The sequence below is a fragment of the Drosophila willistoni genome (assembly GCF_018902025.1).
Source record: "Drosophila willistoni isolate 14030-0811.24 chromosome XL unlocalized genomic scaffold, UCI_dwil_1.1 Seg141, whole genome shotgun sequence".
In the NCBI taxonomy this organism is placed as follows: Eukaryota; Metazoa; Arthropoda; class Insecta; order Diptera; family Drosophilidae; genus Drosophila; species Drosophila willistoni.
The window spans coordinates 10,177,470-10,204,076 of NW_025814052.1; the positions used below are offsets into that span (position 1 = coordinate 10,177,470).

A 26,607-nucleotide genomic window follows, 5' to 3' on the forward strand; every position below is an offset into this window, starting at 1 on the left:
AATTTTGCTTATTTAATTTATAAAATCATAGATAACCTCAAATAACCTAATTAAGTCATGAAAAATGTTGTTTATCTTTTTAATTCTGTAATGTATATGAATTAAAAAAAAAATAATTGTGAAGACTTTTGGATGAAACAATTAGAAAATTATTTTTTAAATAACACACTATTTTTGTTATTAACAAGTGGTTGGACCTCGCCAAACTGCAATTCAAGATATTAAATACAATATTGTGGTATTACAACTTTTTTAATGCCATTTCTAGTTCATCGAGGTATTCCAATATAGTGACTTCCTTAGGCTCAAAATATATTTAAAAATGATAATAATAATAAAATGAAAATATTTAAATTGTAAAACCGTTACAGAATAAAAGCTTGTTTTTAGCAACCGTTATTTTCTTTTTCAAACAGTGAAGCGTAGCGGTGTTGGTTTGTCACTTTCTGATATGATTGTGCTTTCCAGGGGTGTTTTTCATGCAATATCGATATTCAAACAGCGCTGAAACTTTTCATTTTTCCAAAACCTATTTCTTTCCTAAAAAGTTCGTAAGTTCATGTCATACTTTTACCATTTTGTAAGCTTTTATATTGCATTATTTTCACAAAGGGCTTTTTAACATCCCAGTATTTGAACCAGTATTTTTTACAAAGGCAATAACAGCCAGGACATTATTTTAAAATTCCTTTTACCCGTCATTTGCCAATGTTTTGCAAATAATATAACAGTTATTTAGTTTCTATTTCTCTCAACAATTGATGTTGAAACTACATATAACGAAAAAAAGGGGTAACGTTTAAAAATCCTTGATTAATTCATGATTTTCCGTTTTCCCATTGATGTTTTAAGCAAGAAGCACAAAAATTACGAAAATCCAACCAGTATTTGAGTTTACCGAGCACAATGAGTACTATTAACGCTCTCAATACTCACAGTAAAATGATAGAGAGCGCTTTTGTGCACTTATCTCATAGATGACGCTAAATCGAAATTGTGGTTTAAAATTTAAATTCGAATTATTCCGCGCACCACAATCTCGTATTCCTTAAAAATATGATTCAAGCTAAATAAAATTAAAACTATGCCAACTTGTAACTGATTTTAAGTTTAATTTTCTTATTATAGAATCGTCAAGTTCTTTTTTATTAAGATATTCCATGAAAATGGGGTCTTACAGGTTTTTGCCGCAAAGTATGCTATTCTTTAATTCAACTATGCTCATTTGTAATCAGGATATTGTTTTTAATTCTATTTTATAAATTTGGCTAAAATGTCAAACAAATTAATTGTTGAGATATTTAATGAAGATTGAAAGACTTTATTTTAGCTTGCAAATACTTTTTAAATACTTCAAAAAATGATCAAATTAGAGACAATTAGAGATAGTAATAGTTCGTTCGCTTTTAATTCTTGGGGATTCCATACTTTCAATTCGTGAATCACATTTATTAATATATATGTATATATATAGGTGTATACCATACTGTATTTTATTTATATACTTATAGCATTCACTGCACTTTAAAGAGATAAATCAAAATCTTAAATAATAAAAAAGGAAGCTCACATATAAAATAACGCGATGGCATTTGAAGTCCTTTACATTACCCAACCCAACTACCTTTTGATTTCAGAATGAGCATTAAGAGAGAAATGCATACATTTCTATTTTGATCACGTTATTTTCTTCAGATGTCTTCAGACTCTTATTTTAGCATAATAATGTTGTTAAAAAGGCACAAGTTCGAATGGATTGCAGACCATGGGATACCCTGAGTTAAATTAATTAACTATTTAAAATAAAACGTTTTCGCGGAGCACATTTTTAAAGAACGAATGGCATTTGAACCAGTGTTGGTAAGAGAACTAAAAAGCAACTAAAAACATCAACAAATGATACAATGTGGTTTAGGAACATCCTATAGGGAAGTTGAATAATATTTTGCTTGACTGAATTTAAGAATTTCTTGTTTAACAATTTTGAATATACCACGGCATAGTCGTGGGTAGAGATTACAGGGTATTAAAATCATAAAACTGTAATTTAGTCAAAAAATGCAGAAATATAGAGGAAAACACACACACACACACACTCATAAGCATAAGCATAGATGATGAGTTAGGGGGGTGGGGGGTGATAGATCAAGGTTCAGTCGCTCATGCGTTGTGCACGGAAATGAAATGCATTGAAACGGAAAAGAAAATTATAATCCAACGAATGTCTTTTGACTTGAATTACAAATGGGCGCACATGCAATATGGAACGGGGATTCATGGCTGAAGGATGTTGGCGTGGGGCGGGGGGAGGATGCCTGGCTGACTGCCTGCCTGTCAGGGACAATCAAATCAAAAGGGCGTCAAAGCGCACAACACACACACACACACACACACACATACACTCTCTCTCTTCATCTCTTTCCAAAACAGGACGATTTCCCGTTTCATGTAACATTGTAAAATTGCATTTGCTTTCTCCTGCTTACCCTCGTTGTTGTTTTTCTAAAAATTCAGAATATGATTTGATTTTCTTCTTCCTTCTAGCCAACACCCAAAACATCTCCCTCCATGGGTATAGCGTGGCCAACGGGTTTGTTAGTTAGTTTTGGGTAGCTCCAAGCCTATTTGTTATTCATAGATTGGGAATTACAAGCAGCCATTGCCAATTGTCAACATCTTTAGACAGAGAGAGAGTGAGAGAGAGAGAAAGAGAAAGGGAAGGAACAGACGAGCAGTGAGCGCACGTGCCGACTTGCCAAATTACATGACATCAAGTCATACAATTCCTTTTAAATTCATGCGAGTTGTTGCTGTTGTTGTTGTTATTGTTGTTTTCGTCCTGAAAATTGTCTTTCAAATTGGTTTTTCCATGTTTATAGTGATTAAAACGAATCGTCATCGAAACCAACATGAAATTTTAGCATAATTTACTTTCCTTATTTAATTACTCTCAGTTCCGAATTTTAAATGAACTTTGATTTTTTTTCCATTCATCTGCCAATTTACACTTAACTAAAAGGGCAAAAATTTGATTTCCAAATTTCCAAAAACTTTTAATAAACACTTAACTTTGCGAATCTAGAACTTAGCTAAATTTAAATGGATTTTAAAAAAATTATGTCTTATTTTAATGCTTTTAAGTTCACTCTAACTATTAAATCATATTTTTAAGCGAGGACAAAAAGAGTCAAAAAACAGCAAAATATTAAAAAAAAACAATTTTCATGAACTTAACTTACTCTAATTTAGTACCTACATTTTTAAGGATTTTTTGAAAAATTCATATCTTTGCTTTCACATTAGAATAATGTCTTTTTTTCTTGAATAAAATCTTGACAAATAAATACATTTATCATGACATTTTTCAAAAATCGTGTCGAAATTCCTTTTTTTTATATTATATTCCAATGTTTGAGGCCATTTTAAAGTATACTAAATTTCGATTCAATTAGGGTATACCTTTTTTTTTAAATCGGTTAGAGGTTGGAAAGAATCGGCAGATTGAGCAAAAATGTTGTAAAAAACAATTAATAGCAGCCTATTGCCTACTTTAGAGCGCAAAGTTTTCGCATTTTACAGCTTTAGAGAATAATAAATGAACCCCTGGGGTTCCTATGACAGATTCAGTTCAAAAAACGCTTCGTTTGTAAGTCCAGAAAGAAATTTACTTTACTTTTTCCCAAGATTTCCTATTGCATCTTTGCAAATGTGAATCTAGCGATAGAAAAATTAAAAAATATTACGCCCAAAATCATGCAACGGATAATTTATATTGGAAAATATATATTTTTTTAGCTACATGAGATTAAAAATAGTTGTTAATAGTCTATATAAGTAACTAATATATATAAGTCCCGATGTAGGTGTCGTTAGCCACCTCCCCACCACGGTATAGAAATACTGAAGGGAAGTTCGATGGGAGATAATGAATTGTGGATTATAGTCGCTCGATTCTAGTTGTTATACCCTATATGACTCTTTGTAATTAAACTGAAGAATATTATTTACAATTAGCTGTAAATTGAATATGATATGAGCTCTCCTTCAGTCAATATTTTATCAGATTTTCATCATTTTTACAGTTTGCCAGTTAGCCTTAATGGCATGAAATGGAAAAGACGCACATAAATAGTTGAGACAACAACAAATGGCACAAGACTCGAACATGATCGGCATCTAACTGCTGCCATGTAGATTGAAAACCCAAATACACCCGCCCAACACACCTCCCCCCTTTGACCCACCGCAATTCGACTCCATTAGTGTTCACTCCCCAATATGCCTGTTGGAGGCCACATTAAATGCATTAAACAATGGCACCCGCAGACAGTTTGACGCTCTTGGGCAACCTCAAACTGCATTTGTCTCGTGTCCAAGTGTCCGAGTGTCTGGGGCCTGTTCACAAGTTGGTGGTCGATTTTTATGAGCGCCGCCGTTGACAGCTTAAAAGTCTCTTAGCATGAAAAATATTGTCAACGCCAAATGGCAATTCCCTCCGATTGTTGTTATTATTATTTTTGTTGAGAGAGAGAGAGAAAGAGAGCGAGCGAGCGAGCAGCATTCGTCGAGTGGGTGAATGAGTGAGTGGGGAAACGTTTTTTTGATGTGTTTGCTGCGATAAGATTTTGATAGAGTTTCGATTAATGGCCAACTTCAAGATCTCATACCAAAAAGACTTTTTACTTATCTGCAAAAACTGACAATCAACTCATTTTAGAGCACACACACACACACTGCATAATTAGCCCAGTTCCACACACACACTAATATATAACCAAATAGACGTAAATTAATTTCACAAATTGTACTGCGATAAATTCATTCACTCATTCAAAGAAAAAACAACAAACCGATGGCCTTTTAAACAAACATGATTTTGTACTTTTATTTGTGTCATTATTGAAATTTTGATTCCCATTGATTACAATTTTATGCATATTATTCCCAAATACCAACCAATCTCTCCTACTTCCCTCCTACCTCTCGTCTTCTAACTTAGCCGCTCTTTTGAATTACAACTTATCAAAGCGTTAGATAGATGGTATATAAAGACGGCAAAATTAGCATAAAACTTGACATTTTTCCTATCGCCTAGGCACGGCGAGGCGTGTGTTTTGTTAAAAAACTTTTTGTATTTCGATTTTGTCCCTTGTCATTTGTTATTTAGTATATGTACATATATACACACACGATCGAGTCTTATCATCATGATGTTGGCGAGTCTATATATTACACCAAATGAAATGATAGATATGAAAAGCAATCCATAATCATATCAGCTTGTGGGTTGGGCTTAAAGATCTGAATTCAAAAATTGGTTTGAAATGAAAGCGATCAAAATCCAACGCATGTATCTTTCTTTCGTATAGAGTTTAGTGTTGTTAAAGGCAAGACAAGAATCATCAGAATGAGTTCTTGAATTTTCTTCTTGAATTCAGGATTAAAATTTAGATTCGAGAAAAAAAAAAACGTTACAGCGCCTCCTAACCAAGCGCCTCGTCACGGCCCAAAACCCGAGCTTGAAACTTTAAACGCGAATATCTCGAAATGGTGTTTTTTGAATAATGACTTTGCGGTGTTATGGATTGGGGGAAAACTACTGAACCGATTTTCTTAAATTTTTTTTTAAAATGTTCGTAATGAAAGTTTTTTGTGCTTGAACGATCCACTTTTCATGCACAAACGTTGATTACACAAAACTAATGAAATTTGTTTACCTTATATGGGTCGGTTGACCTGTTCGCCCTGGGGAATTATCACCGCAAGGCTCTTCCAAAAAAGGGCCTCTAAGGGAAACAGCCACCCCTTAAAAACTATTCAATATTTTTCTACGAAATTTTGCACAAACATTGTTAATAAAGTGTACTATCAATAAATGAAAACATTTGTCTAATGAAATAATTGCTATATACCTAAAAAAAAGTCAAAACTTTCTTCTTTTTCTTCGACAAAGAAGGTATATAAACTCTTAATAGTTGAGGAAAAATAATAGTTTAGAAACAATTAGTGGTGTAAATTAAAGTCAACTCTAAGGAAGGATCCAAATTTATACAAAATGCAGTTTTTCAATTGGCTGCGAATCTGGAATCTGGGGCTAAATTAAATATTTGTGGTAAACAGTTGGTCTACAACTTTTTCTATGGCTTTAAGAGACTATTGCCAATTTTTAGAAATTTTTAATATGATCCTCATCTGAGAAAGGAAAGGCCTAAAGCTTCGTTGAAAAAGAATTACTATTTATTAGTGTTGGGTAACTCATGAGTAAGTGAAGAAGCTGACAATTCTGAGCTCACTTTTCCACTAACTAAAATATATAAATTATTATTAAAACAATCAATGTAATTATCAAAATAAAATGTAAATATTTACTCGAGTAGCTACTCGAGATTTCAGTGTTGAAAAGTGATAAAATCGGCTGAAGCTGTTTACCCAACACTACTATATACCATATCAATAGAACGTCCAACTTAAAGCTATAATTTAACACGATAAAACTAGAACGAAAAATGTATCTTTTGCCCTATCATGTGAGTCAGTAATTTCATTATAAGTTCTATATTAGTTAGACCAGTTTTCATTATTTATTTATTAAAATTTAGGCAAGTAATTAAGAGTCCTTGCTATTATATTGACAATAATTTTAATAATTAGACTTGGAATTAGAATTAGAACGATAATAACTTGGTTCGAATACTGTAAATCGTTTTTAAATCATATTTTTTACATTTTTATTTTATCACCAACTCCATGAAATGTTTCTGTCCACACAGTTTGATTTACTTTTTTTTAGCGATATTTTTCAAATTAAAAACTAAAAAACTGTCAGAAATGGCAAAAAGAAATGGAAAGTAAGTAAATTTAAAAAATAGTTTTAAAAAATGACAGAAAAATTATATTGAATTTGGTCAAAAACTATCCTTTAAACCATTTTCATGTACATCTAGTAAATTTGTTGTAATTTTTTTCTTTCTTTTTCCAAGTTTGCTGACATTTTTTAAAGAGAACTAAGTTTGAATTTTGAAAAAGTTTCAACAATTTTAGTCTCTATCTCTTTTAGTCAAATCACAATCAATATAAATACAAAGTTAATTTTATTTGAGTCGTTTGTTGCAATTAATTTAAGTAGAGAATTTGATAAACACTTTCGTGTCATTTTGGTTTTGTTCTGTTTTTTCGAACAAATCAGAAATCAGACAAAAATTAAATCAATTAATTAATTAAATATACATTGAAAGCGTAGAGAAACTTACTAACGAGGGTCAAAAAAGTGAGTGGAGTCCCAAAACGTCAATATTATTAAATATAAATGCAACAACAACAACAACAACAACAGCAACAACAATCAACAAATTCAAGAGGACCTGATGAAAAGAGCCGCGCGAGACGCAAACGCGACATTGCGTGATGAACAAACGAAATGTCGAACGTTTTTCAATGGGATCAACGGAAACCCACAGTCAATCCGTCAGTCAGTCAGGCAGTCAGTCAGAAGGAGAGAGGGAAGGTTCTGACCCGAAAATAAAATGAAATGACAAGACGTGTTGTTATTAAGCTGAATACGCGTATCGAAATAAAAACAAAAGCGAATAATCAAAAATCCAACAATTTTTATGAATGAAAATTCACGAGATTTACCTACAAACAAAAAAAACCGAAATACATAGCAGAAGCAAAAAAAGGTGGGGGGAAGGGGAACATGGAATCATCCATTTTCGATTGGACAGTGGACAGCATTCAGTCTGATCTCATTTATAAATTGTTGATAGGAAAAAATTATTTCAAAGATAATAATTTTGTCATAAAATAATTGAGAAATTTCTGAATGTTCCTATTCCATGCATTTGATATCACTTATTTATCGATTACCTTTACAAATACAACTCTGAAAATAGTTACCCGTTTTCGATTCAAGTGGTTTGAGAGGTATTTCCAAACAAAGCAATTTTAAATATATTTGAACTTTTATCAACATATTATAACATATTATCAACATTTCATAAAACGGCAATACAATATAAATTTCTCAGGATGTTCCTATTCCAAGCATTTCATTTCAATAATTTAGTTGAATCTTTTGAATACAGCTCTGAAAATGATTGGGAATTCTTGTTGTCCTGTACGTTTTGAAATTTCAATTCCTAAATTCATGAAATGATACACAAAGATAAGAAAGAGAAAAAGTTTTAATTTTGCATTAAATTGCAAATTTATCAATAATTTCGGGGATCGATAACAGGACGATTTCATTTCGATTGTTGATTGAAACTTTTGTCACTTAATGTCAGTTGTTTTCTGACTAGAATAATTCTTATAAATGAATAATTAATGAGAAAATTAACAATTAATATTCAATCTACGATTAATTTGTCTCGATAACAAAAACTAACAAAAGTATGGTTTATCTTCTTGATAAGCACAATGAGCTATACATACATATATACAAAACTATTCAGGCGAAACAGTGCCAAATCAAGCAAATCCAAATGAAAATACAAGTATTCAGGGTCAAAGGTTTCGTAAGTTGGAACATGAATGAAAATCGGTCAATAATGATTCGCAAAAAAATTGTTTTATTTTCTTAAACTTTTCAACTAACCATCCATCAGAGGCAGATTAACCATCATTTTGGTTAATCTGCCTATTCTTTCCCAACCTGTAATGCGACCAATTTCTAGCCGATTTCAAAAAGTTATATCTCAATTGAATTGCAATTTGTATATTTTAAAATGGTATCAGAAACCTACTAAAATGTAGGCGAATTTGTGTAAAAAACATGATGCGAAAATGGCGAAAATTTAGTTTTCGAGATTTTAATGCAGATTGATAGACATTATTTAAGATTGTACAAAAAGACATGAAGTTTTCGAATACTCAAAAAATTTACTAAATAAAAGTTTTATTGAAATGATTTACTGTTTATTGGAGTTTTTGGTCTGCTTCGAAAAGATATCTTAATGATTAACTTGATTTAATGATTTATTTTCCTTTTTAAAATTGAATTTGAAAACGTTTGAAAGAGATGTCACTTTCGAAAATCGATAAGAATTAAGCCAAGTTACAGATACTCAAAGTTAAGAGTTTTACAGAATTTTGAAATAAAATTTTTTATCAATTTAACTGTATTTTGGTATCTGTATAATCCCTTACCAATACCAACTAGCTCAAAGATTATAGACATTATGTTCAGGACTAGGAGTAGAAACAATTTCAAATTGGATTTAGAATTTAGTTTTTAAATTGGTTTTCCGTATGAATTATGCCCACTGTGGCATGAATGTGGCTTATATATACCGCTTGGGTTTGGCCTGGCCGGCGTTCTTCAAGGCGATTAGCGAAAAGCGGTAAATGTTGTGTTAAACCTCAATTAAGATGGGATATGGGGCTTCAGGTATAAGTCTCAAACAGGATGTTAAACTCACATTTTTGGTCATATTTTTGTTGTTGTTGTTGGGGATATATCAATAAGTATACGTACCTATGTATACATATATATAAAATATATTTCTCTTGTTGTTAAATTCGTTTTGACTGACGCCACACGCCACGGTTGTGATTTGATCGCCTTTTTGGTCTTTCATCTCATCTCAACTCATCTATTCTATCTCAATATTCCCTTTTTGTGTGCTAAGTGGTTTTTAATTTGTTTGCATTCGAGAAAAACAACAAAAAATCAACAGAATCTGATTTCAGAATCTGAATCGCAATCAGTCGCAGTCTCTCTCTCTCTCTCTCTCAGTCCCTTGTGTTCCGCTTTTATCGAGAATCAAGTGAGTTGAGTGCAATTACGACACCTTCAAAAATGCCAAACAGGATACATCGCCATCATTATCATCATCATCGTCGTCAGCTACTACCCCCTGATGAACATTCTCAACAGGCACTTAAGCTCATCCCCATGGGGGTTGTTTTCAGTTTGTTGTGGGTATGTGGGGATGAGGATGGGTATGGATATGGGAATGGAAATGGGGATGGGGAATGATGTCCAAGGCCTAATTAAAATAACTTTTCACAGAGTGGAAAGCCAAAAGACCGAGAGAGTTGCTGGTGTGGAGTGGAGTGACGAGCCAACCACATTAATGGTCAGTTGGTCACTTTTAATGAGACTCCAAAGTTCCATTTGGCTGCGACCGAAACTGAAGCTGCAGTTTGGGGGCGCTGGGAACCGACCATTGAGCTCAAACTGCGTGAATTTGTCAACAATTTTTGGCTTTTTTGCTGTGTTGTTTAATGTCTTTTTAAATCATTTGTGAAGTGTTGCTCATTACCACTTTGTCTTTGTCTTTGGCTCTTTGTTTGGGTTTCAGTTTTCTGTTTTTTGTATTATTTCTTTGCTCTATCCATCTTTAATTAACTTATCTTGCTTCAGTGCCGGGCCAGGCCATAACGGATCACCGTTATGAGCTGAGGTGAGAGCCAACCCAACGAGATTGGACCCAAATCGCCCTTCCATCGCAATTTGTCCAATTTAGACATCATTCTCATAAATGTGACACAATGTGATCTATTTCAAAAAAAATTGTCATTTCAGATTTTTTAACCAACTCTCACGATTCTAGACCCTTTTTAATTTTCTTCTCTTAAACACAAAAAAACTTAATTTTAATTATAAATTAACTCAAATTTACAACAATCTGTTAATAATAAGTAATAACTATGAAAACAAATAAGATAAATTAATTTGTCGAAATTATTTCAAGTATTCAATTTCTTTATACAAAAATTTAAGATTTATATGTTTTTAAAATATAAAATGCACATTTTTGTAATAAATTTCATATTGAAAGAAAAATTAGAATGTTTACTTAATAATTGAGATTCAATCATAATTATTAAATGATTAATTACAAAACTTTAAGCTTCATTTAGTTGTAATTCCCAACTAGTTTTGGCATTGCAGTCAGTAGCGGATCTATGGGGGGTGAAAGAGGGTGATCCCTCCCCCCCCCCCCCCCCCCAACAAAATTAAAAGAAAATTCCGAGTCGGAGTACTTGGTCAAACAAATTTTTGACTTCGATTTTCTCCCCAAAATCGAGCGCACGATCCGCCACTGATTGCAGTTTTTGAGAGGTAAGCGAAGATATAGAAAATATTTTATGGGAGGCGTGGTAGTTTTCTGAGACTTACTAGTTGGGAGTATAGGGAAGTGAAAAAAGTCGAAAATTATTGGGATTCCACACTCAGGATCCCTGATTCCTTCCATTAAAACAGTTGGAAGTTTCTGAAATCCTAACTACGCTTGTTTTGGAAAATATTTAAAACAATATTATATTTTAAGTAAACTATTAATAAATGTGTATATAAAGTAATTAACATTATTTAATTGATTGTTTTGCGGCTTTTTCACCTAATCAATAATCGAAATATTCACCTTTCAAATATGGAACTGAGAGCTATACAATAAGGCATAAGAAATTTCCTACAATTTGTGGAAAATATTATATAGAAAATTGTGGCATTATCCGATTCGTTTGGTATTGCAAGTAACGACATGGCAGACGAAGAATATCATCACAAAATCGACAATATGATAAATCATTTAGGATATACATATAATCATTGAACTCATTTCTTTAAGTTATCAAACAACAGAATTAGACATTTTTATAATAGTTTTTAACATTTTAAAAAGTTAGTTTAGTGGGTTCAATTCGACTTAATCCGAATGACTGTAAAAAAATATAACATTTCCATTGAATATTTAATTATAAATTTATAATTTCATGATCTGAATTGAATAATAATTGATTCCCTTAACAACTACAAGAAGCCAATTTATACCATTTAATAAAACTCAAATATCAATAATATGTCAATTAATTATAAACCAGATATGTACATATACATTTAACTCTCACTGTCTCATATATCCATAATCCTCATTAGTAAAAGGTCAAAGCTAAAGAAGAAGAACTATAAAATGTTGTAGAATTTCAATTGGAAAGTTTTTTGAAAACGAAGTACGCAAATTACAGATTTAGATTTCATTTTGAAGTAATTTAAGAGCAAACAAAGCATCTAATATTGGAGTCCCCACAACCCCCCTTTCGTTCGATCAAGTCATGAGACCTGGTAGCATCCTTAAGCATCCTTTTTTCAGGCACGGCAGCTACAACTTGAAGATGTTGCCACGCTTCAGTTATTCACTTGCACATTAGGCAGCAAATTGACATCGATACACAGAGAAAAGGAGCAAGACGAGCAGGCGAGAGAGTGAGTGAGAGAGAGTGAGCAAAAGGAGGGAGAGACGCACACAATAACTTTGGGCAACAGAGAGCGAGCGAGAGAAACAGAAAGCACAAGCGGGCATCATTTAACTGCTGCCAATTTACTGTTTAAATGCCAAACAAAAAGTGTTAACAAGCGCAAAAATAACAAAAGACACCAACAATAGCAACAACTGAGCGAAAAAGAGATGCAGCGTAAGAGTAAGAGAGAGAGAGAAAGAGAGTGAGCGAGAGCGTGCCACAAATGTGCGTGTGTCCTAATATGTGTGTGTGTGTGTGTGTGTGTGTGTAAGCAAGAATGGTGGGAAGAGTGTGAAGATTTTCTTGCGCTAGAGCGAGTTAGCCTTATGCTTGCAGATCTCCTTCTCTTTCGCTCTCTCGTTTTGCTCTCGATTCAAGCGCTTGTATGGGTAAGCGTGAACCAGTCAGAAAGAGGGTTGGCCGAATTGGCATCTCAACAGCATCAGCAACAACAACAACAACAACATCCCAACATCATCATCCATCCGTCGTCCATCAAAACGAGAACAAACATCTATGGTTGCCATAAAGCAACCATGTTGAATATCCGAATTGCCATAAAACTACATTTATAGCAAGTTATGGCAAATGATTGAAGTTGAAGTTTTTTGGTTTCCGTTTCCGTTTTCATACGGAAAGCTTACTTTTTGGAAAGTTTCAATAAATTGAATTATAGTAATATTAAATTTATGTTTTTTCTTTGTTTTTGATTTTTATAATTTGACAACTTTAAACTGGCAATTTACGAGTCATTTGGGGCAAAGAGATCCATGCATTTTGTATTTGAATGCTGCTAACAAAATTGTTTGCCATAAAATATAACCGTTATCTAGCCCAAAACGGCCAAGTGGGCGACAACTCACCACTCACACACACACACACACACTTCGTCAACATGCTTAGCACTCACCCCCCATAAATAAGCGTTCTTCCACCCGCCCGCTTTTGAAGTCTAATGAATGTCAATTGCTGCCAATTATGACCAATAAATGCTGGCAATAGACAGCACCAACAAAACTCACCACACTTCAAGCAAACACACTCAAGTGTGAGCAGGACAACACGACAGGTGCAGAGAGAGAGAGAGAGAGAGAGAGAGAGAGAGTGTGTCACACACACACACAGATACATTGTGAAATAAGTCAGTCAACTGGTTTTTTGTTGTTAGCGGCTGTTGGCTTACTGGCACTCCGGGCCAAATTCAGTTTCAGTCGAAAGGCAAAAGCGAACGGTTGTCATTATACGACGTCGTAATCCGTGCGTTAAAATTTAAATAATCGAGAAACAAAATAACGCAAATAACCCCGAAGAAAAAAAAAACAAAGTGCAGTAGTTTTTCTTTGCCAAAAATATAAATATTTTTGGAAGTAAATTTTTATGTTTTTTGTTTGTTTTGTTTGTGCGAGAGAAATATTGCCTGAAACATAGAGAGAGAGAGAGAGAGAGCGAACGAGCGAGAAGTGGTGCTAGTTGTCGAACCACATGAACACAATGCCACCGGAAATGTCCACAACAACGGTTGTAGCACCCGTTGGAACAGCGCCCGCAGGCATCATTGCATCCAGCGCCGTCGGCATGCCGCGTGATTCGCCACCAGCCACGGTCGGAGCAGCAATTGGCGCCACAACCACCGCCCAGGCGACACGTTCGCGTTTCATGATCACCGATATATTGGCGGGTAGTGCCGCCGCCGCTGCTGCTGCTGCTGCCGCCGCTGCGGCAATGGCTGCTGCCTCATCATCATCAGCCTCATCCGGACGACGTAGTGGCTCATTGACGCCACCCGAAACCGATTGCTATGACCATCGGGATAGGCTTAAGGAACGCGATCGTGATCGTGATCGAGAGCGGGACCAGGTGGCTGCTGCGGCTGCTGCAGCGGCAGCGGCGGCGGCAGCCGCTCATCAACATCATCAGCAACAGCAGCAACAATTGCAACATTATCTGGTGCAACAGCAGCAACTTTTGCGCTTTGAGAGGGAACGGGAACGTGAACGTGAACGTGAACGTGAGCGGGAACGGGAACACTATCGTGAACGGCATTCACCGACGAGCAATGCCCTACACTCACATCATCAGATGGCTAACCATTTACCTCCCAGTGCGCTTTTGGCACATTTTCCGGCCTCCCACTATGCCATACATCCGCATTTGGCATCAGCTCAGCCGCCGCCGCCGCCGCCGCCGCCGCCGCCCTTGGGCCCACATCCGCATCATGGCCAGCATCCGCATGCTCATCCCCATCATCCGCATCATGCCCAGCAACAACAACAACATCATCATCTTCAGCTGCAACAATTGGAGGCGCTGCATCGCCAGCACGATGAACGTTCGCGTTCACCTTTAACACTCCAACAATTGGGCAATAATAATAACACAAATACGAATAATAATAATAACAACAACAACAACAACAATAATAGTGTCAGTAGCTCTCAAAATGGCAATGCAAGCGGCGTTCTTCTTGGCGCCGGCACTGGCAGCAGCATTAGCGGTGATCAGGCCAGCACAATTGATGACAGTGATAGTGATGATTGTGGTGAGTATTACCCGTCCCCCGTCCCCCCCTTTTCGCCCCTCACCCTCTATAGGGAGATCAGCGATACAAACTATTCTCAAACTCAAACAGAGGTTTAATTTTTGAGTTTTAGCTTAGTTTCAAATGTTGTATCAAATTTTGTTAGGTGTGCAAGTGTGCTAGTGTGTGTGCTAGTGTGTGTGAGTATGTGTGAATAATTTCTGCAAGTTTTGGATTTCTAAAGGAACAATTTCCCTTAAGTTATCATCAGCCCTTGGTTGCATCTAACTACAGTACAATTTGGTTATAACGACTCCGCTTATAACGTCCGTCCGGTTTTATATAGGTAGGTATATATATTGGTTGGTTCCAATACAAACCTATACGAAAGGGCCTCCGGTTAGTACGTCTTTCGGGAATAACGATAAAAATCGTCGGTCCCTTGAGCGTCGTTTCGGATTCTACTGTATTTAAGATCCTTATACAGAAACTCTGATATAATGAAATGGCTTTATTTTCTACCTACTATTTACTTCTCCCAAATTCTACTAATTGATTTTTATAATAATTTAGTTAGAAGCTACTTATAAACTTAGCAAAATTGAGTTGTTCAGTGAATTGAGCGACTGAACAAGGAGGATCCGAGTTCGAGTCCCAATAGTAAAATATATGAAGTTAGGTTAACAACCATATCCTATACTGAAAACAGTAATAATAATATAAAGAGAAGACTTTTCTTCGAGTAGTTTTTCTTCAGTTCATGACATTCATATAAATAGTTTGCTTTAAATTTCCTAAGGAAGCAGGCAAAATTCTTTTGAGGATTCCTAAGAAAATGTAGAAAAAGTTCTTTTGAAATTCTTTATTTAATCGTTTGAAAATTGTGAATAAAATGAAGAGTTCTTTAGATCCCAGATCTGATAAATTTCCTTATGTTTTTCATTGAAATTACAATGCTAATCGGAGGCTTTTCATTTTTAACATGTATTTCATAATCATTTTTAGAGTACAAACTCACAAAAACGAATATTCAGTTCATTTATTTATATACTATTAACTTAAATGCCCATTATAACTGTAGTTAATTCATATTCTCAGTAGCTACAAAAATTTAGCCTGGGGACGACGACTCCATGAGTAAGAGGCAAAGTTACTCATTAGAAAAGAGTCGTCTTAACCATAATTTTTTATGTTTTGCAAAAGGCCTAAAGACCCATCTAACTCTGTGTGTGTGTGTGTGTAAGTAACTTTTAGTCATTTCCAGAGTTGTCTTAGCCCATTTTCGAAGACGACCACCAAAAGAGTAGGAGAAAAATAAATTATTATTACATAGAAGTCTCAAATTTTTTGCTTCTTGTCTTTTGCAGTATTTGCATTTTGCATGTTTCCTCTTTCGAGTTGGTTGTTTCTTGTTGTTGTTTCTTTCTGGCATAACAGTAAAAATACACGCAGTTTGTTTGCAATAAAAACCTAATAGATTACAACAACAACAACAACCAGTGAGCTTACCTCCGGGGGGAGAGGGGAGGGAAAAGGTGCATGGCGTGCGGTTGGCCCAAAAGAAATAGGAAAAACTGACTCGCTTAGCTGAGCAATAAGTAGTGAAGAGGAAAAAGTGAAATGTTGCTTGGTTGCAGGGGGAGGCAATGGGAAGGTGTCGGTGGAAGAAGACGAAGACGAACGAAGAAGCAGAAGAAGAAGAAGGTCGAGGAAGAAGAGCCACCAATTACAAAATTTTACTATAACAGCAGGCAGGTGTAAGTGTGTGTGTGTGCGGACTTGAGTAAATGACGTTAATTACAAATTAAATGACGACATCGTGATACCCTTTTTCTTTAGAAACAAACACTGCTAAATGTAATCACTTTGGCATTCAGTGTTGAAAAACGTTGCATGAAACATTTAGACGGTGAATCTAGTTTTTGTATGTTCAAAATATGAAAAAAGCTCAATCTTTTATATACATATGTATGTACCCTTCCTGCCTTTGAATATAGCTGAAAACACTCATGATACGTCATTTATATATATATATTTTTGGTTCTTGACCGATTTTGTAATTCTTTTCAAATGTGACTTTAAAAAAAGCTTATAAATAAAATTCGTAACAAAAACTTAAAAACTAGAAGACCTTGTTGGCATAGAAAGAGAGACAAATAAGGAAGAAGGACACTAATAAGAGTTTTCTATAACATCTGTTAGATTAACAAGATCGATTTCAACGACAAAATTAAAACTAAGAATATCTTCTATTAACTTACGGAGGGGAAGATGGATACCGTTAAGTCGGTTCATTTTCAAGTGACCTGAACTATAATTTTTTGATAATATTCGAGTTCAATGAATATAAAACTCCTAATAAAAGATATATACTGAATTGAATTTGGGTTTTTGTTATAGAAATTTTCAACTTAACAAATTAAAAGCTTTAGCTAGAAAAAAGAAATCAATTTTTTGAATAAATTAAGAAAAATTGTATGCCATAATTTTTGCTATTGATCTTATCGTTAATTGGTTTTCTATATACTATTTAACCTACGTTTTTATCTGGCCTTGAGGGGGGGCAACATTTTTAATTGATTTTCAGACATTTTCTTTCTCATTTTGTTATGCAAATTAGAACAAAATGCTATTAGATAATGGTAAATGTTGCAGAAATAAAAGTTCCTTTTTCTGTTGATTGATAAGTTGTTTTTAATCCTTTGTTGCTGGTTGAACTTGTTTCTGTTGGCCTGCTGTTGTTGTTGTTGTTGTTGTTGTTTCAACGTTTTTTCTGTTTTGTTTTGTTTTATGGCCAAGCCACATGCAACAATTTGAGGCAGGGCAGCAACATTGTTTGTTCTTTCATTATGCTGGTCTTGGACTTGAAAATGCCATTGCTAATTTGCAATTAAACAGTTTATGAGCACAAATTGCTAAGAACAAAAAAAAAAAAAAAAAAAAAGAAGCCAACAGCAGCAAACAGTTAAAGGTACAGCAACAATTATGCAGATACATATACATTCAGTTCTTCCTCTTCTCTTTGTGAATGATGAATCTTCCATTTTCTTCTGAAATCTGTAGAAAAAAAATGCCATTAGAAACATTTTTTAGATGCATTTTGTTTTGTTCCGTTTCTTTCTCTTTTATTATTAAGCCATTATTTAGTATATACTTTAGTTATTAAGGCTTAAAAATCTAATCGATTATAGAAATTTTCAAAAGATATTCATTACAATATTCAACTTAAAAATTGATATTATTTCTCAAAATCAAAAAAGCTAAAATATTTACTAAAAATCGTCTGGAATTGTCAACTTTAACAATTTGTGTTAAATTTTGAAATTTAATGGTCTTGGTTATTTTATAGAATTTTTTTTTTTATAACCAGAGATAACATAGGGCATTTTTTTTTGTTTCCGAATTGTTTTTAAGGATAATAAAGTTTTATTTCATTTGTTTTAAATAAAACATATTGAACAAATTGAAATATTTGAGAGAGGATGATATATATATATATATGAATATATTTCCCACTTAACGGCAAACAATTCATTAGCAAATTAAGTAGGTAAATGAATTTTAACCAGAGGGCCGGGGCTAACTTCGACCACGTGAAAGTTTGTATACCCTTGCAACTTTTTTGGTAACTCTTTCGTTACCTATAGCCATCAAAGTAGAAAAACGTTTTATCTAAGAAGGCGTATATTTGCGAAAAAACGGCCTACAATCTTAGCATAAGAAATAACGAACATATTGATCAAAATCACTGTTTTCCACCGATTGTTCCTATGGGAGCTTTATGATACAGTTACCCGATCTTTATCAAATTTGGCGGTCTAGGAGGAGTTTGCGTTGATCCAGATGGACAGACGAACGGACGGACGGACGGACATGGCTATTTGAACTCGTCTCGTCATGCTGATCAAGAATATATATACTTTATATGGTCGGAAATGCTTCCTTCTATGCGTTGCACACTTCTGACCAAAATTAATATACCCTTTTTGCAAGGGTATAAAAAGAAAGCGACAAAATTAATTGCGAAAACAACAGACCTGATTGTGATTCATTTATATACTATATATAGAATTTTAGAAAAATCTACTATATAGAGAATACAATATATATAGAATTTTAGAAAATCTATAACTAGAGAATCATTTTAGCAAGTTTTTTCATTTATTAAAATGTATTGTTGAAAATCTTTTGTTTACATTTTGATACTTTCGAATTATATAATCCTTATTTTATTATTCATTTTCCATCTTTAATGAGCAACAAAATGTATTAATTGTCTTTTCATTTATGGTTTATTGTAAAGTTCTGTAACTTTTGCGTTAACTATCGCCCTGGTCTCTGATTACTTCCCACACTTTTCCAATCGTCTCACTTCTTCTATATATAAATTCGTTGCCTGTTTTTTGCTCTTTTTTCATTCGTTTCGTTATTCGCTCTTTTGCCTGACTTTGACTTTGGAAGTACCTAATATTAATGTGTGTGTGTGTGTGTGTGTGTGTGTGTCTGTGTGTTGACTTGTTCTCTACCAAAAAGCGCAGTTAGCCAAGCATTTCCGCAATGTCTGCGCCACACTCCAATATCTATGAGAGAAAGAGAAAAAGAGAGTGTTGCACTTTATCTTCCTTTCTTTTACTGCTTCAGCTTGCCCTCCCTGCCTCCCTCCTCTATCTTCTCTATGCATTCATTCATTCATTCATTCATTTATTCATATGCAGTTTCGCATTCACATTCGCATTTGTAGTTAAGTGCTTGTGGCTAAACTGTATTAAACATGCTTAAGTGTGCAGCGATGAGACTTCCTTTTTTGTGTTCATCATTTGCTATTGCATGAGGGAGATACCCTTTCGCCATGAAGAGTATATTACATTTGCCATCAAACCAGTTCTAGACTATTTCATCTACAGAGCTCAATTTGAGGCACTTTTTCGGCTAATCAAATGTACTTTTAGTTAATACATATCTGTTTATAGTGTTTGCCATGCTAAGAAGAAGTTAGGGTATGTTGAAAAATCGACTACATTCTCGGTATTTGGTTTTCAGCTCATTCCTTTTTTGCTTGCGTATTACCTGCTTCTGGTTGCTTTTTTTGCTTCTTCTACATTTAATTGCACAATAATAGCCACGGCAGCAGCAACAGCAACAACAGCAACAACAGCAACAACAACAACAACTTGCAATTAGTTTTTTTTTTTTTTTTTTTTGCATTTTGCATTTTAATTATTGTTGTTGTTGCTGTTGTTGTCTATCTTTCTGCCTCGTCTGTTTTGCAGTTTGTTGTTAAACGTTTATCAACATTTTGATAATGTTTGCGTTTAGTGGGCCTTGCACACAGAAATAGTCCAGCAGCAACAACAACAATTACTTATTATGTAACGGTATTTTCTAACAAGTGAATACAATTTTCCACAATTTACCCTACAAACAAATGACTTGAACAACAAACTTGCTGCTCACTTCTCTTTCTCTTCTCTCACTCGTTCGATTCACATTCTTTTTCGTTTCATTTCGTTTCGTTTCGTTTGGTTTTTTTTGTTGTTGTTCGTTGACAAAATATCAATTTCAATTAAGCAAGAATGTCAAAGCAATGCAATATTTCGATTTTTTTTTGGCACTTGGCTGGCTCTCTAAAGTCCGAAGGAGGCATTGAGGCGTAAGCAAAATTGAAATGTGATTCGAGGCAATCGTGTTCAGTTTGCCTTGTCCCGATCGATCAGTGAACAGTTCACTTGCTCTCAAGCTTAGGCTCAATATCAACAAAAAGCAAAAAATAACAAGGATCCATAGGCGGACGGCATCCTTTTTGAGCAACAGCAACAACTGTTGCGCTCGCACGCGTCTCATGTGACACGCGAGTGTTTTTACTTATAGGCGGTCAATACTGTGCCAAAAATGTTTGGATTCTTTCTCAAGTTAAGGTCCTTTGCTCCTCTGTCCTCAATTGCTTCTCTATATTCGCATATTTATGCATTATATTTGAAGTGAGTTTAAAGTAAAGTATTTTAAAACCGAAGATTTTGATGGCTTCTATAGACAGAGGCAGAGGATATCACTTGGAAAGGGCCATAAAAAATTTGTATTGACAATTCTTTTAAATATGTATGTAAAATTTTGTACAGAGTGTATTTAATTCGTTATATTTTACTTTTTTTCGAAACTAGACCTCAGTTATGGATTTTAATGACTTGGAAAGTGAATTTGGTCTTAAGTTTAAGTATTACCTTAAACTCTCCCTACTATCTCCCCTTATATGTATACCCCTTTTGTAGGGTATTAGATTGAAAGAAGAGAGAAAATAATCTGATTGTGAGTCAGTCACACAGCATGGGCTAAAGCATGACAGGGAGTCGGAGAACTGTATCTATTTTTGGTTTTGGGGTTTCGATAATTGGTTTTTGTTTTTTGTTTTTTTTTTTGATTTTTGGCTTGTGTCTCACATCAAAATGATTTTCGTTTTTCGATTTACCGATTTTGTTTGTCAAATCTAGAAATCTATGTTAATCTGTCACATTTTGCTTGATATATAGAATTGAATTTAATCTTAATTGTTTCACAATTTTTCTATACTGATCTTTATGTTAAATTTATGTAAATTGAATTTTTGTTTGTTTTAGGTGGCAAAGATGATGATGGTGAGGATAGTATTAAGAATGGCAATGGATCGGCCAATGGTGATTCATCTTCACATTTAAGCTTGAGTTTGAGTAAAAAGCAACGTAAGGCACGGACTGCATTTACGGATCATCAGCTACAGACTTTGGAGAAATCGTTTGAGCGTCAGAAATATTTGAGTGTTCAGGATCGTATGGAATTGGCGAATAAGTTGGAATTGAGTGATTGCCAGGTGAAAACTTGGTATCAAAATCGCAGGTGAGTTTAGTTTACACACACACACATTCTTCTATATGTGTCGGTATCCTTTGTAAAATTTAACATATTACTACGGAGAGTAGATGATGCTCGAAAACTGGTCGCTAATCAGCGCCTTTTACGAGGCGCGCCCATTCCCATTCGCGCACTTTTCCAATAAAAATCATTTTAATGTCTTCTCTTCCTTCTGTTTATGCATTTTGTTTTTATGCTGATTGCTTAATTTGCTGCATTTTGCGCAAAGAATCGTAAAATGAGAGAAGAGTAAAGAATACTTTGCCAGTTTATTAAATGAGTTGTTTGGCTTTTTGCGCCCAACGTGCGCAAGTTTGTTGCCTAAGTCTTTCGTTTCGTTTCGTTTTTTTTTTTGCAACTAGACGAAATGGATGGATGGATGGATGGTAAATGAAACTGACAAGGAAATGAAAAGCAGAAAAGAAAAAACAAATAATAATAAACACCGATAGGCATAGAGAGAGAGAGAGAGAGAGGGAGGAAGAGAGAGCTAGAAAGATAGTTCACACAGTTCACTCGTCTGACTGATTGACTCTCTGTTTGTCTCTCTGTCTATTTGGTCTGGCTGCCTTATTACGTTTAATAGCATTCTATTTTCGTTTTTAATTATTGCCCAATGACTTGTCACATTTCTATAAATTGTTTGTACAACAACAACAACAACAACAACTAGAAGAGTAAACACAACATTTAATATTTTTAGGTTCTCAAAGAACCTGAAACTGAGCGCAATACACAACCGTAACTGTAATCATAAACCAAACCGGATATGGAAAGCGTATATATAGAGTAGAGAGTGTGTGAGATATAAAATATAAGTGAATAAGACTCAAAATGTACTCTATCGAATGTACAAATCAGATAAATTACGAATTCTTAGATTAATCCAAGAAAAATCCATTAGACGAATCGATTTTGAGCTGTCCATTTATATGTATAATATATGTAGTTGCTCTCAATCTAACGATTTAATTTAATTACTTTAACAAGTAATAGGACATCGACAGATCTAAATCCAGATCAGAATGTACTATTCCTCGGAAGTGGTCTTAAAAACGTTTTAGATATTCGCCTTTTGGTCTAAAAAAGGTCTAAAAGGACATATAATAAGAGCTCCTTTTGATAAAGACCTTAAAAATGACTCACAAAACTTATATTTCTCTATTTCCATTATTGTAGTTTTCCCACTTCTGTGTTTTTAGATACAACTTACAAGTGGAAAAGGTCAATGTTCTCACTAAATTTCACATTCCTTTGCTTCGATTAATGCAGTTTTCTTCTGTGGCTTTAGTGATATCGCTGTATCCACCTGGTTGACTGGATTCTTCCTTCTTAAAACCAGCCACTCTGGTTTAGAAATTCAGGAATCCTCAAGCAGAGCCCTTAGAGTCCGATTTAGTGGAGGGTGGTAACCGTTTCTGGCCCATTCTCCAAAAACCTATTGAAGGGGGGGAGTCCTACCTTCTTTCTTTTGGTGTACTTTAAAGCTAACTAAAATTTGAATGGCAAATGAGAACAAGTGTTTATTTGTGGTTTAGATCACCAGAGAAGCCTTAAACCTATATACACTTGATTGATTAGAAAGTCACTTGATTTGCTTAAAAATGTTACAGATGTTTCAAGACATTTCAAGTAGAGTGAGATCCGAGTGTCTGGCGCCTGGATGTAATTAAAGGATTTGCCAAAAATAAGAAAATTAAGGAAAAAAAAAATGGGAAAATAAAAAAGAGAAATAGAAGGAAAAGGAGGATGAGGAGCAGTTTAAAGTTGAAAACTCATTCTGGGCGGGTCGCTAGTAATTAGATTCGAGTTCAATTTTAAACGGTTTTAATTTTGTTGTTCCCCCTGTTGTTTTTTTGTTGTTTTTTTTTTTTGGGCACAAGATAAATGACAAAACAATTAAGTGCGAAATATAAACAGTAATAATACATAATGCAGTTGAAGTAGAAGAAGAGTCAGGACTAAGGACTTTGAGCTCTGCGGGGCTACCATGACTCGGCGGCATCCTTGGCTTTAGAATAATGATTAATAGAAATTTCTTTCTTCCTCTCTCTGTCTCTTTCTCACTCTCTGTTTCGACACATTGTGTTAATCCTGAAATAAAAATTTGGTGTGTTTTTTTTTTCTTCTTTTCGTTCTCGGCAGAACTAAATGGAAAAGGCAAACGGCTGTGGGATTGGAATTACTTGCCGAGGCTGGCAACTATGCGGCTTTTCAGCGTTTGTATGGCGGTGCCACGCCCTATTTGAGTGCTTGGCCATATGCAGCCGCTGCTGCGACACAATCACCGCATGGCGGTGCCCCGCCCTCAGCAATTGATATCTATTATCGTCAGGCAGCAGCGGCAGCTGCCCTGCAAAAGCCAACGCTGCCCGCCTCCGCCTATCGGATGTATCCGACCAGCATGCCGCCCGGCATGGCCATACCAGGAATGCCACCGCCACCGACTGGCCTGGGTGGCTACTATGCAGCCGCAGGACAGGCCCCACCAGCTCCACCCCAACTACCGCCGCCGCCACCCTCATCGGCGGCAGCCAGTCAATTGATGGGCCAGCGATCCGAACGTTCGCCGGCCACCAGCCAGAGCGCCAATAGCGAAACGGATGGAGACAGGGAACGTGAAAGCGAATCGTTACGTGGCCTAACGATGTCTGATGCTGGGGCGGAGGGCATACATTTGCAATCGCCCAGTCCACCACTGAATCCGGGTAGTCCACCGCGTCGCGAGAGGGCAATGTTATTGGAGCACGACGTCGACGATGATGACGGCGATATAGAAGGAGACGATGATGGAGGCGGCGGTGGCGGCGGCGGCGGCGGCGGCGATGAGGCTCTGGGGGAAAGAGGTTCAAGGAAAATACTGCGTAGCGATAACGATGATGAGGACGATAATAGTGATGAGGACGATGAGGATCTGGCTCTTGAGGTGTGAGTGCTCTGTCTCTGTGTAAAAACAACAAAAAAACTGGCTTTAAGCTGGATCTCAGATTGTAACTAAAAATATACACAAATATCTATATATAGATACAAACATACATACATATATATGGCCAAGACAAGGCAAAATTGATTGCAAAAATTAATTATCAATCACATTTAAGGCCCGTCCCATCCCCATTCCCCCCCTCTCCACCATAAAAATGCCTCTAAGCATGATTAGAAATATTTTGTACATTTTTTGTAAATGATTTTTTTTGTATATAAGAAATTTTGATCCCCCAAAAATTTATATATTAAAAACAAAATTTTTTTTTTTCTGTTAAGTCCCAACAACGATATAGTATAAAATATATATATATATATATATATCATTTTTTTTTTGTATTTTTTTGTGCGTAGTCTTAAGACTTCCATTGTGTGTAGTACTAATAATAATAATAAAGAAAAAAAGAGCAGTCGATGAATGAATAAAAAAAAAAGAAAATGAAAAAAAATGCTTCTCTTTGTTTTGGGAAAGGAAATCCCTGAGCCTAATGCAAGCTGACACACGAGCCGAAGAACTCTTCAAAGCAAAACTCTCGAGAACTCGATTGGAAGGAATCTTGGCAAAAGGACACTTAAAAAACTGTTGCACTTTTCGCCTGGGAAGCGACCACTAAACTGCTCACTTAAAAATTGTTAACATTTTGCCATTTCGAGGAGCTCTAACCGTGACAGAGGGGAGAAATTGAGAAGTTCTTAAAGTGCTTGGCCTTCTCTTGATGTGAAGACGAAGCCGACGTTGCCAACGTCGCCGACGCCGACGCCGCCGCGTAGCGCGCTCGCAAGTCGAGTGGCAAGCCGGAACAGAAACGTTTCTAATTGAGTTGCAAAAAAAAAAAAAAAAAACGCAAACGCAAACGCAAGCGAAGGGAATTTCAATCAACCCTCTATTGAAAACGGGGTTAAGGCCACTTTATAGAGATGGCCACAAAGACACAGTCACGACTCACTTGGGCGATTAATCGAAAAATGTTTTCTTCAATTTCATTCGTTTAAACTAAAAGTTATCGACAAGTAATTGATCATTAAAGATCGATAAGTGCTTTTTGGTAGATCTTTATCGATAAGTAATTGATTAAACATCGATAAGTGACGATCTTAAAGAGAAACATTTGCTAGTGGAATCAAAGTGAAATATCCGAAAATATAACATAGAAGCAGGATCATTCAACTGGTAATACGATTTACAGACATTTCAGATAATCACTGTCGAGTTGATTACAAGTTATAGCTGTCAAACAATCATGATTGAGTTCCCTTTGAGGCATACTTCTACTTCGCCTAACATAACCAAATGACAAAAACATTGCGTAAAACATTAGTTATGTCCGTACATCACAATTTTTCAATTTCTAAGAGAAGCAGTAGCTAGTGACCTGGTCGATTTCTGCAATCAACTTGAACCTTTAATGAATTGTGCCATCTCTAGGTTGCCCTACTCTGCTTTGTTTGTTTATGTAGCCTGTTTACATGCTGCCTGCCTGCCTGCCGCTGGCCATTTTCGTTACTTTTTTTTTTCTTTTTATGACAATTTCATTTTGATTTCACTCATGTTAATGATTTAATTTATGGGGTTGCCTGGCTAAGCGAATGCAATTTGCTCTGCCCGCTGTCGGCAATCGAACTACCGGGGCCAAAGACCAACCCCTTCTTGAGATCCACTCGGAGGACTCGGAGAACTGGAATTGAAACTGAAACCGAAACCAAAAACTGAGACTCTGACTCTGACTTTTGCGCGTGAAGTGGCTGCGTCAACAGCGGGGAAACAAACGAATCGCCCCGTCAAGTGTCTCAAATAGGTCGCAAAGGGTCTCTCTCTCTCTCTCTCTCTATGAATATTGTGCGTAATGTTCCTGTGACTCAGTTGCTCTGCCTGGGAGTTCCTCATTCCTTCGACAGTCTGGGAGTCGTCTGCATAACGCCTCTGTAACAAATTGATTATTTGTTGCGGTTTCAGTTCGCATCGATTTGAACAAATT

At 35.5% G+C, this 26,607-nt stretch overlaps 1 protein-coding gene across 1 annotated transcript; it reads left to right on the forward strand.

The window, feature by feature from the left end:
- Nucleotides 1-13,610: 13,610 nt before the first annotated feature.
- LOC6641356 (homeobox protein B-H2) lies at nt 13,611-24,685 on the forward strand. The gene is made up of 3 exons (XM_023175249.2): nt 13,611-14,785; nt 21,376-21,631; nt 23,792-24,685. Exons 1-3 carry the CDS (start codon nt 13,729-13,731, stop codon nt 24,576-24,578), a joined length of 2,100 nt encoding a protein of 699 aa, XP_023031017.1. The 5' UTR covers nt 13,611-13,728; the 3' UTR covers nt 24,579-24,685.
- Nucleotides 24,686-26,607: the final 1,922 nt, after the last annotated feature.

What these genes read in the sequence shown, in the direction of transcription:
- LOC6641356 (XM_023175249.2), top strand. Translation starts at nt 13,729, where the DNA reads ATGAACACAATGCCACCGGAAATGTCCACAACAACGGTTGTAGCACCC. An exon ending in CAGTGATAGTGATGATTGTG is followed by an intron (nt 14,786 to 21,375) that starts GTGAGTATTACC and finishes TGTTTGTTTTAG; the next exon opens with GTGGCAAAGATGATGATGGT. An exon ending in ACTTGGTATCAAAATCGCAG is followed by an intron (nt 21,632 to 23,791) that starts GTGAGTTTAGTT and finishes CGTTCTCGGCAG; the next exon opens with AACTAAATGGAAAAGGCAAA.